At 43.2% G+C, this 11,768-nt stretch overlaps 1 protein-coding gene across 3 annotated transcripts in view; it reads right to left on the bottom strand.

Annotated features, from left to right (window-relative positions):
• Positions 1–11,768, bottom strand: part of BORA (bora, aurora kinase A activator) — a 30,540-nt gene that overhangs the window by 6,681 nt on the left and 12,091 nt on the right. For all 3 annotated transcript variants that reach the window (XM_014517164.2, XM_006018132.2, XM_025197305.1), the window contains exons 6-11: positions 8,791–8,856; positions 7,939–7,995; positions 6,522–6,745; positions 4,319–4,472; positions 1,048–1,655; positions 87–218 (exon numbers count right to left, since the gene is read on the bottom strand). In XM_014517164.2, coding sequence (XP_014372650.1) covers positions 87–218; positions 1,048–1,655; positions 4,319–4,472; positions 6,522–6,745; positions 7,939–7,995; positions 8,791–8,856 — 1,241 coding nt within the window. The remainder of the gene's footprint in view (positions 1–86; positions 219–1,047; positions 1,656–4,318; positions 4,473–6,521; positions 6,746–7,938; positions 7,996–8,790; positions 8,857–11,768) is intronic.

Below are 11,768 nucleotides of genomic sequence, written 5' to 3'. Positions count from 1 at the left end.
TTTTGTTTTGTTTTGTGTTTTTTGTTTTTTTATGCAGGGCTTTTCCAAAACTGGATGCTGGATATGGAACAAAAATATTCTCTTACTTTTGTTTTGAGATGCTCAGATTTGTTTGGAACTTCATAAGCACGTGGATCATTTTCTCTGCAACTGCTTTCAGCTCCAACAGTGTCCATAAGGCTGCTTCCACACGTCTGTGTATTATAGCCACTGTCCATCTTGAAACAAAAGCTAAATATCAGAACGCTATGTACTTTATTTCAAATAAAGCTCACTTATTTCTTCTACATTATTTAATATATTTTACATTTGAATAGCACATATAGTTAATCTGAATGTGTCAGTGATGAGGCAACTTAACTCACCACTGAAATACAACCTGAAATGCTACATGACAGCTGTTTATCAATATACCGTAACAGTCCTAAAAGGTTTAACCTCCAGCTCAAACTTCAACAAACGCATTGGAAGTACACCAGAGTTACAATAAAATCCCACTGAGCTGTGACCATTAATAGCAGAAGTATCAGCATCTTCAGATGAAAAGTGCCCCCATACCACACTGGATTAGACTGAATCAATACCATCTAGCTGAATTACTATCTCCCCCACCTCTAGCAAACTTGCTAAAGGTTGAACCCAGCTAATTTGGCTAGACATTAAAGACTGCATTTTTTACAAAATAAAACAGTGTAGGCTTAACAATAAAACGGAAAAATCTATTCATGAATTGTAAAGCAAAAGAAGGCTGACTGGTAACATGTCCTTTCCAATTACTAATGAATCTGCTGCAACAAGAGCCAATGCAATAAGAGACAGAATGCTGGTTTTGGATTAACCTATATTTATCAGTTAGCAAAAAAAAAAAAAAAAAAAATGGTCTCTGAAGTTGTTGCATTTCTGGTCACAAGGAAAGAAAAAGAAATAGAGTCTTATATTTCAACATTCGGTCCCATTCAATAAGAGATGACAGCTTCAGAATAGGAGCCAAACATGCATGAACGCAAATAGATAATTTGGGTTATAACAAAACCAGAAGAATTTTACCTGAATACTACTGCTGTCACAAGGAATTGCACTGCTTTCTGCAAGAGGTGACATGAACATGTGAGAACTTTCAATACTGAAGGTAATTCCTGTCATGAAGCTTGTCATTGGCATGTTGCTATTACCAACCGTTTCCTTTACCCAAGCGTTCTCATCTGACACCTCAATTGGATCGACCATATCTACAGTATTATTTTCCTTTGACCCTTCTATCTCCTGCAACAATGACAGTCCCTGCTCACAAGCTTCAGAGAGATCTGGTGCAATGGATACAGTTGCCACAACCAAATGCGTGCCATGGGCAAAAGTATCACCATCTTCCTGTCGTAGATTCATTGAATTTTCCATTTTTGGAAACAGGCCTTCTGCTGGTGGGGCATTTTCCTTATTATCTTCCTCTTGATTGTGATTTTCAAGTGGAATTGGTATCCTAATGAGGGAGGTCTGATATTGTGCAGTCCCTTTGCATGCTCCAAGTTTCACAGAAGAGCAATTTTTAATTGGAGAACAGCCATCTATATAAGGACTCCTAGTATTGGGAGATGTCCTCATGTTTGATTTTGATGAAGAAGGAACATCAGGAGAACGAAACATAAATTTCCTTTGTTCTGTCCGTGATAGAAATAAAAATAAACCAATCTATTAAATATTATATAGAAGAAAACCTGACATTTTCTTAACTATAAATGTGACAGCTGAACTAGATGGTACACAAGGAAAGCATTATATTCAAACAATGCTATCCCCAAAAGAAATCAATATTCCTTTTGAAAGAAAGATTCTCAAAAGTTTTACTTACCACACATTATTATTAACAAAGGTGGTTAAGCCATTAGTCTGAAATTAGGTAGAAAGTAGGATTGGGTGGCTCATTAGAGGCTAACAGGTTCAGAGAAACATGGGCTTTCATATGCAGCAATTAACTTCAGCAGGGACAGACATTACACATAAACTGGTTTAAGTAATCAGAAACTGCCTTAAACCTGTAAGAGAACATAAGTTCAGTGTACATAAACCAGTTTCAAAATAGCTGAAACTGGTTTGAGATAAACCTGATTGAACGTAGTATCAGAGTTAACTGATTTGGGTCATACCAGTTTATGCAATGTCTGTCCCAGACCCCTTCCTGGTTTAAGTTAAACCAGAGTCCCCTGGCATCCCAGATGCTTTGCAGCCCTGGGCAAGGCTAGGCTGTGCTCTCTGCTCCAGAGAACAGGCTGGCTCCACCCCTCTTCTCCCTAGCCAGAGCTCTGCCTGGCTTCCCTCACTGCTCAAGCAGGGATTCCCCACCTTCCAGCTCCCACAGCATGGACCCCAGCCCATGGCCCCTAGGCATGTGGTATGCTAGCCTATGCTGAGAGGGGGGTGTGTGTGTGTGTGGGGGTGTGTGGGGGTGTGTGTGTGTGTGTGTGTGTCCCCACTTTAACTGGGACAGGACAAAAGCAGACAGAACAGTGTCCACTTAGGACAGGGTTCTCAAACTATGGGTTGTGACCCCCTGGGGGGTCGCAAGCAACTTAAAAGGGGGTCGCAAACTTCCAAGAGGATACGCGTGGCAGCATGGAGTGGTGGATGGTGGTAGTGGCTGCCACGTGTGAGCTCCCCATCCCCTGCCACAGCCATCCAGCACTCGGGGTCACAGTATCACAAAGTTTGAGAACCTCTGACTTTGGACTTTTTCGAGTTAAAAATCAACAGGTCAGCTGGTAATGTCCCTCCTTGGAAAATGCTGTTAAGAAGAGCTTGAACTCATGAGAGAGGATTTTGTTTTGCTGATGAGCTGATAAACACTTTGGTTTTATCAGCCTCCTGCTGGTTTGCAGCCTTGTCAGGTTGGCAGACACAAAGATTGAAAAGCTCAGTACCATCAACAGATGTATGTGCTGTACACTCCTTCTTTGCCTCGGAGTGCTAGCCCGGGGCTGGGGGCTGGCAACGCTCCGGACCCTTGAGCAGCAAGTGGGGGAAAAGCCAGAGACGGTGCAGGCCAGGGTAGGGGTTTAAACCCCTCATAATCAGAGCATCCTGCTGGGGCCTGGCCACACCCTGCCTCAGCTCTGCACTATAGAGGGAAAGGAAGGGCTGCTCTAGTGTCCCCCAGCATCTAGCCTGAGCCACTGCCTGCATGTGCCTGCATTTCTGGAATGAAAAGGGAATGTCTATCCACCTCCAAATCAGTTCAAGCTTTGCAGGTTAGATTAACCTGCAAAGACTGAATCAATTCAAGCTCAGGCTTTTTGAATGTCTGTCCCTAGCCCAGCAGATGCTAGGAATGGACTATCATTCGTTGCATTTGATGAAGTAGGTTGCTGTCTATGAAAGCACACACTTCTCTGAATTAGTCTAAGATGTCACCTTGCTCTATCAAGAAATACATTCTACGTTATACTTCATTTTCATAGATGCAATTTAATATCCAACTCTAGCTAAAGATTTGCTTTCCATGGCCTGTCTGTTACAGCACAGAAAGAGTACCAAATAGCATCCAAAATAAATTGGTCTTTGTTCAAAATGCTCCAGTTCAGTCCAATAATGCAAAATCATGTTTTTTGTTTTAAGAAAGCTCTCTAACTATATGCATTAAATATGTTAAAAAGAAGCTGTACAATATAATACACAATATATATATTTTACAGAATATTTGGGGTAAAATAATTAAAACTTTTTACAATCAGGCCTAGAATTGAAGTAGCTTTGCAATCATTATACACAGATGTATCAAACTGTGTATAATGATTGCAAAGAGTATAAATAACATCAAGTGCCAAATTACAAGCAATTGGGGTATCTTATTATAATAAGCATCTCTTGGTCTCTGAACTAGTAATTTATTTCATTTCAAATCAAATCATCTTTGGGGAACCAAGCTCAAATTTAAGGGATTACCGATTAATAGTTGTCATTCTAGTCCCAACTCTTAATTAAGTTACAATCCTGATTACCCATATTTATTTTTGACATACAGCTTCAAAAGAAAGTCCCTCCTCAGATCAGATCAATCCCTTGCAGACTCTTTCCTCTCATGAGGCTTCATTATTCCTTTTTCCACAAGTTTATTTTTTGTACTTTAAATTTATATTCAGGTTAACATTTTTATATTTAACATGCTTTACTTCTAAATTTAGGATTGGCTATACCAGAGGAGATTGCTAGTCTATGAGTCTGGTATCCTGTCCCTAGATGGGGACAAATTTACCATTAAAATAAAAACATTTTCAGACAAAAAATACAAGTTACATGAAAGGAATCTGTATATACAGTTAAACTGTACCTGACAGTGGTGTCTTTCTTATCTGAAAAGCAATTGGAGAAAAAGTAGGAGAAGCAGCATTTGCAGGGGACTTCTCTGGAAATGTGGGACTGGTTATGCTCCCCAGACTATATGCTCTTGTGCCTCCCTGGATAGGACTTGAGGAAAACTGACCCTTTAAAACAAAGAATAAGCATAGCATAACTTTAGATTAACATACAGATGAAAAAACCCTCTCTGAATCTGAAATACATGGCACTACTGAGGAAATTTCTATCCCTGCTACACTGACACTCGTACTCTTGAACAGAGTTGTTTGAATATTCCCACTGGAACATTCTCATTGGATTTTATGATACCTTGTAGAAAAGTGCAATGCTTTCCTAGTAAAACTTCATATAGAACCAATTAACACTATATTTTCAATCAATCAGAGATGACTACCAATAACTATAACGTTCACAATCAACAAATAAATGAAAATGTTTCTTCTCCCAGTGTAAAAGCATTTACTGTATGCAATGGTAGACCAAATAGCCTATCCACTGACACTGATTTTTTTGTTCGTATATTTTTTGTTCAAGTATATATATATATAAAAATATCAAGTATATATATATAAAATCTGAAAAACTGAATTCATAAGCCAGCCAAAAGAAATCCTTCCCCTGGAAGGGGCAGTAGAAGAAGTGTTTTCTTCTAAGGCCAGGTTTCCACCAAGAGTACTTTTGCCAGCATAGCTCTACAATCATATTTTATTGGCAGGGGTCCTAATTGTAAATACATTTTATACTAGCTAATCTACACTTCTGCCAAAACGGTTTCTCCTCCACCACCCCCATCTTCAAACTATGCTATACCAAGTGAAAAATAATTTTCCTGGTGTGACTTCTCTTGTGACACAGCTCTGTCAGTCAAATCACACCTTCCCACCAAGAATACATCAGGAAACATCTGTAGTGTAAGCTTGGATTCAGTGTCAAGCTATATTTGGACATTTCAAAATAGAGATGGACTGCTTCATTGGGAGCAAAGGAAAATGGCAAACACTTGCCATTATTTCCATAATTATGATCTTATATGCAATAGTTTTTCACATGCAGTCATCTAGTACAGTATGAACCTTGCCAGCTCATTTACAGTGAGCTCATGTTGGACTTTCAAGATGTATTGTGTTCTGCATTTTCCAGCTCTGAAAAGATCACATCTAGATACATGACACTAAGCATGGCAGTTTTGTTGCTCAACACTGTCCTTTCAAGTGTTTTCTTTACCCTAAAGGGAAAAAGTAAGGTTGATACAGAACTCAAGTCCTGAACTATTTCATATGTGACTAACTTTTTCATGGAACTCCAGTCCCTGGATAATTAGGTTTATGACAAACACATGTCAAAACCTGGTTGAGAAGTAATTTTTATTAGATTATTACACCTTTTGTTGACTCTCAGAGAATTAACACCTGTTACAGAGTCAGCTACTTATTCTTTCAATTCAAGATTTTAAAAAAGCTTCTTATCTCCATCTGAGACTTCATATTTCTCTGAAAATCCAGGGAAGATATTTTATATTCTCAAGATTTCCAAAAAGTGGGGGATTTTTTTTCTTTCCATACAGCAGCAGTTTTGACATACCAGATCATTTGGACCCTTCCAGAAAACAAATTTCCTGCTTTGCAGATTTGCTTTAAGTGAAAGCATCAGATTAGCTGTTTGCACTAAAGGACATTTTAAATACTAAACAGTCCTTGGATTCACATTTTTATTAAGCAATCTTCATGAATTTATGAAAAAAAGACAGTGTTAATATATTCTCAACAGTTAAAATACTTTTTGGATAGGGTATTCTGAACTAAATGATCCCATATCCATCACAAGATGCATGCACATAGAGTAAAATCACTTGCACACTTGCTCTTCAATATTGCTCAGATATAATCACTTCTGCACAAAGAAGGATAGCTGCTTCACAATAAACGCCAGATATACAACAGTTTCATAGGTAGTGAAACAAATGCATAACACCGAAATTTGAAAATTAAGATTTAGTTAGGCAGAATATCTATACCAAAGTGGAATTTGACTAGGACACTTTGAGTTAACACTCATATCTTAGTCCAAAAATTGTAATCCAGCCTGTGAAATGTTATGAAGCACATATACTTCACTCACTTTACTTATATCAGCTAAATCAGTATGTACACAAAGAAAACGAACAAACTTCTTACTGAGCTAGATGTTTCTAGAGGGCTTCTGCACCGGACTGGAGATATATCTATTGAACAGAGCACTCCAAGGGATGGTGGCCGATTATTACATGGACTTTGCAAAGAAGGGGATAAACACTCAGATACACTTCCATTCTCCTCTAAAAATAATTTTCTTCTAAGTGATGAGGAACTAAGGTTTTCCTGAGACTGATCTGCAAATTCTTCAGTCTTAAAATAGTCACCTAAAGATTAAAAAAAAAAAAAAGTTTAATCAAGCCACCCAATTTCACCTGTCTTCAGAAAAAGAATGGAAAAAAGAGGCTGGGACCCAAAAACAACCAACTTTAAAAAAAAAAAACTGAAACTGTCAAAATATTGAAGACAGACAAGCAATGTAATAAAAACAAGTAAACTCCTCCCCTATAGTCAAAGTTTTATGAAAATGTTATAACATTATTTTTCCTGTCTACAGAGGTCGAGCCAAAGAGATTAATTCAGTTCAGCCACAAGTGTTAAGCTGTTTAGGCTTTGAGAACAACTGCCACTTTGAAACACCAAGATTTAGAGAACTCCGGTGTTCCAACTCATTCCAAGCAATCTCTTATTCCTCTTTCCTAGCTACCTCTCCCAAACTATGACAAAGTATTTAAGGTTATTGCACATTCTGGACACTTCAAAGATGAACAGGCAGAAAGCAGCCAACAAAAAGCATGCAACTCCTCCAAAGGGAAGGATGAAAAATATCTGAGTAATGAAATAGTAATTTAGGATGTAGCCAGTATTGCAAAGCAGAGAGCAAGTTAGATAAAGTTCAAGAGCCATATTCTTAAACTACATCAGGAACAGAAAACGGTCTCAAACTGGAGAGCTCCTGTTCTCCCCTAAAAAGGGAGAGGAGAATAAATAAATCCACCCACTGAAGAGCAGAGACCATCTTAATTTAGGGCAGCCAGTTAACAAGTAATAGCTGGAATCTCCTGAACTTCCATCATTTAGGAGGCAGAGAGTAAGCAATGTGCATGTGTGGTCCCCAAAGGACACTTCTGGTAAAAACAAAAACAAAAACCCTAACTCCTATAAAGTGGATGCATGAACTGCGATTTGCATGGCAAGAACATTTAAAGTACAAGTTACTGTAAAAGTAACTAACCTCTCTACTGAGGAATAGAAACAATATTTCTGTTACTGTAAGCATATAATTTGTAACCCTTTCACCACCTTGCCTCCACCTGGCTGAATTACGGTCAGTTTAGATGAAAGATGCCACAAGACAAACCAAAGAAATGTTATCTCCCCTAAAATATCTATACTCTGTATAACTGCTGAAGAGTAATTTACACACCAGCTTTCCAATAGACTATTCCTCTATTTCTAAACATCAAGCAAGAGATTTTCATTTTACACATTCATTGTTAAAAATCAGTATGTGACATACCTAATATTTTTTCTAAGTTAAAGTCCACAGGCAAAGACAATACTGTTTGACAAGCAGCTGCAGGGAACAAAAACAGAATCAGCTGAGAGAATATTAAATCATTTATCTTGGTAAATTGCTTACAGTTGAAAATTACTTAAAAGTTAGAGTGAAAGTGTTGCATAAGTTAAGATAAACAATCAGCATGAGCTCCCTGAACTAGCAATACTAAATACTGGAAAAAGCACATTCAGACCCAAAGGTAGGTGAGGACGTTACCATGTTCTAGCCTTCCCTATTTGGAAGTGAAGACTTTGAGAAAAAGGAGTTAAAGACAAAAGGAAAATGGAAAGAGATCTACGGAAGGTCTCAGGGGGATTTCATGCAAAAATGGATGAAACACTTTAAAATGTTCCCCTTATATATCTTTCCAGAAAGGAAGAGAAAAAAAAGAATTCTTCAGTCTCATTTGATATGATCCAAGCACATTACTCTGCAAACAAATAACTTTGATGGAAAATTGAACCAAGTTTAAAAACTGTTCAACTATACTCAAAGCATTTCCATAAACAATGCTACAGAAAGATTCTGTAGCTTAATACAAGGCTCTTAGCCTAGTAGACTTCTTCCCTTCTAAAAAAAGGTAGCAAAAAACCTTTTTACACAATACAAGTTAGTTTGCAATTTGAGTTTCAAAGAACAAGCAAGCATACTCCAACATGCTTACTCCTATAGCAAAAGTAACGTAAGTATCTTACTGTATCAATATCAAATACTTTTTTTAAGAAAAAAAAAAAAAGAGTAGAGTTAACATTAAAAAAAAAAAAAAAAGCTTATTTATGATCATCTGTTCATTTTTCATTTTATACCAACCATTGTTTTTTCCAGATTGCACAGTTAACTGTCTTCCGATTGGTGAAATGTTGCTTAGATCTATACCTGGAAAATAACATTGCAAAAGTAACAAACAAATGAGAAATCAGTTTCAGCTTAAGGTCAAACTTTTTACAATTCTTAAACATAATAGCAGTATTGTAAAAATACAGTGGGCAACTGTATTGAGGAATTTCTCAAAAATGCTTCATGTATTTACAAAGTTTTTGGTTGTAGCCTTGTTGGTCTTAAGGACATAGGCAGGCAAGGTTCTTTGAGTAGATGTGATATATTTTATTAGAACAGGGGCAGGCACTTATTACGGGGCAGAGGGCCGCTTACCCAGTTTTGGCAGGCTATCAACGGCTGCATGGGTAGACCCGCCCCTTGACAGCTGCCCCGCCCCCTGGTTACCATCTTGGGACCAATGTCCCAGGGCCAGCACCAGTGGGGCCCAAAGCAGGGCACAGGCTGGCAGGGGTCTGTGGAGCTGGGCTGAGCTGCACCAGCAGGGAGAGGGGGAAGCTGGCTTGGCTCCTCAGAGTCCCTGCCAGCTGGGACCAGTATACTGGTCTTGCCACCGGAATACCAGTATAGGCCACTGGCTCCTGCGCCCACTCATACCCAGTGCCCCCCAGCCCCGCGATATAGACGGGGGACAGCGCACAGCCCTGACCCCCTGCTCGTCGACAGGGAAGAAAGTAGTGCTGAGTGCGAGGGAAAAGCGGCCCCTCGCCCACCCCATGGCCGGCGCTCCCTGCTGCAGGCGCTCACAGCCCACTCAGGGCTGTCTGGAGCAGGCACAGGCAGACCCACATGCGCTGCAAGCTGCTACAGTGTGGGGTGCCAGCCATGGGGCGAGCGAGGGGCCGCTTTTCCCAGCGCTCAGCATCAGCTTGTAACCCGGCCCTGCTGTCAGCCTGGGCTCCAAGCTGGCTCTGGGCTCGCCCATCAGCAGCAGCAGCTGTGGCCCCCCTGCTTGCCGCACCAGGCAGTGTTGGCTGCTCCTGCCCGCCCGGAGCTCTCACACTGAGCAGCCCAGAGGCAACAGTGCCAAACACTGCCCGGCACTGCAAGCGGGGGGGGCCACAGCTGCTGTTGCCATGCGCAGCCCCGATGGGCGAGGGCAGAGCGAGGGTGAGGCCCAGGCTGGCAGTGGGGCCGGGTTACAGGGTGGTGCTGAGCGCCGGGGGGGGGGCACAGCCCCTTGCTGGCCCCATGCTGCAGCCGCTCGCAGTCCACATGCCTGTGCCTGCTCCAAACAGCCTAGTGTGGGCTGCAAGCAGCTGCAGCGTGGGGCACCAGCGGGGCCGTTTTCCTCCGCGCCAGGAAGGAGCCCGGGGAAAAGCTGGGCGCAGGGGGCAGTGGGAAAGTGGGACCCCTGCCCACCCCATGACCAGTGCTCCGTGCTGCAGCTGCTTGCAGCCCGTGGGGCTGTTCGGAGCAGGCACAGGCAGCCCCATGCGGGCTGCAAGTGGCTGCAGCACAGGGCACCAACCACGGGGCGGATGAGGGGCCACTTTCCCTCCATCCATACTCAGGTTTTCCCCAGGCCACTTTTTCCCAGGCTCCTTCCCTGCCCTTCCTGCCCCCTCACCTGAGGTTCCAGTGCTGGGGCAGCCATGTGTTTCCAGGCCAGAAGCCCCTACCGGGGCTTCCGGCTGGGAGGGTGGGGCCAGGCGGGCCCTGCGGTTGTGGGAGCCTGCTGGGCTTCCCCTGGGTCCTACTGCCCTTGGTTCCTGTCATTTTTGACAGGAAGCAAGGGCAAAGAAATATTAATTTTCTAAATTTGTTAGGGGCCCCGCACGCCGTATTTTGCCCACTCCTATATTAGACCAACTGAATAGTTGGAAAAAAAGTAGGCTCAGTCACCCTTCATCAGGCATACAGTCTCTCTCTGCTGGCCTGAGACTCCAAAGAATTTATGTATTTACTGTCACAAACCATAACTACTGGTACTTAACTATTTGTGAGTATAAATTAGGGGTGCACTGATAGAGATTTTGGGAGCCAATACCAACAGCCGATTTTTAAGGAGGCTTATCAGCCAATACCAATCCAATTTCCAATACAGCATGGAGACCTGTAGGCAGCTAGTAAGTCTGTTGTAGTGGAAGGGGAGCGGGGAGGGAAGAGGCATGGGGAGGGGGGCGATCAAGGCCCCTGCGGTAAGGGAGCGACTGGGGCTAGGGCAAGTGCCCCACCCTGGCCCAGCTGGGAAGCACAGGACGGAGCCATGACTTGTCCAGGGGGTGCGGCTTCTGCTGCTGTGCACAACCTGGGAGGGCATGGGGAGTGGGGGGCACATGCTCCTAGATCTGCACAGGGCATGGGCAGGGTAGGCTGCAGCTACGGGTTGGCACTGCACCAGGTTATGCTCAGGGCGGGCGGTGACAGCTCCCGCAAAATTGGCCGCAGCCTCCCTCCCACCCCATGCAGATCTGGTGGCACATGCTGCCCTCCCCCCACCCCGCCCCGTGCCCTCCTGGGGTCCATGGAGCAGCAGGAGATACCGCCCCCACGCCAGCCAGAGCTCCTTCCCATGTCCCACCCCAACTGGACAGCCTTGCCCCAGCCCTGGCCTCACTCCTCCCCCCCTCATCACAGGGGCCTTGATCTGCGCCCCCCGCACTCTCCTTCCCTCCCCTTCCACCACGCCAGATTTACCAGCTGCATGCAGCTCTCCACGCTGCTGGGCTCCACTGCAGCTGCACACATGCAATTGGTGACGGACAGGGGGGACAAGGCTGAACTCCTCAACGAGTTCTTTGCCTCAGTGTTCCCAAGAGAGGGGCATGACAAGTCTCTCACTGGGGTTGTAGAGAGGCAGCAGCAAGGCGCCAGACTACCATGCGTAGACCCTGAGATGGTGCAGAGTCTCTTGGAAGAACTGCATGCCTTTAAGTCGGCAGGCCCGGATGAGCTCCATCCGAGGGTACTGAAGGCACTGGCCGACATCATTGCACAGGCACTGGCGA

The sequence above is a fragment of the Alligator sinensis genome, unplaced genomic scaffold (genome assembly GCF_000455745.1).
Source record: "Alligator sinensis unplaced genomic scaffold, ASM45574v1 scaffold241_1, whole genome shotgun sequence".
In the NCBI taxonomy this organism is placed as follows: domain Eukaryota; kingdom Metazoa; phylum Chordata; order Crocodylia; family Alligatoridae; genus Alligator; species Alligator sinensis.
Note: the sequence above shows the minus strand (reverse complement) of the source record. Positions and strands in the feature narration are given on the sequence as shown.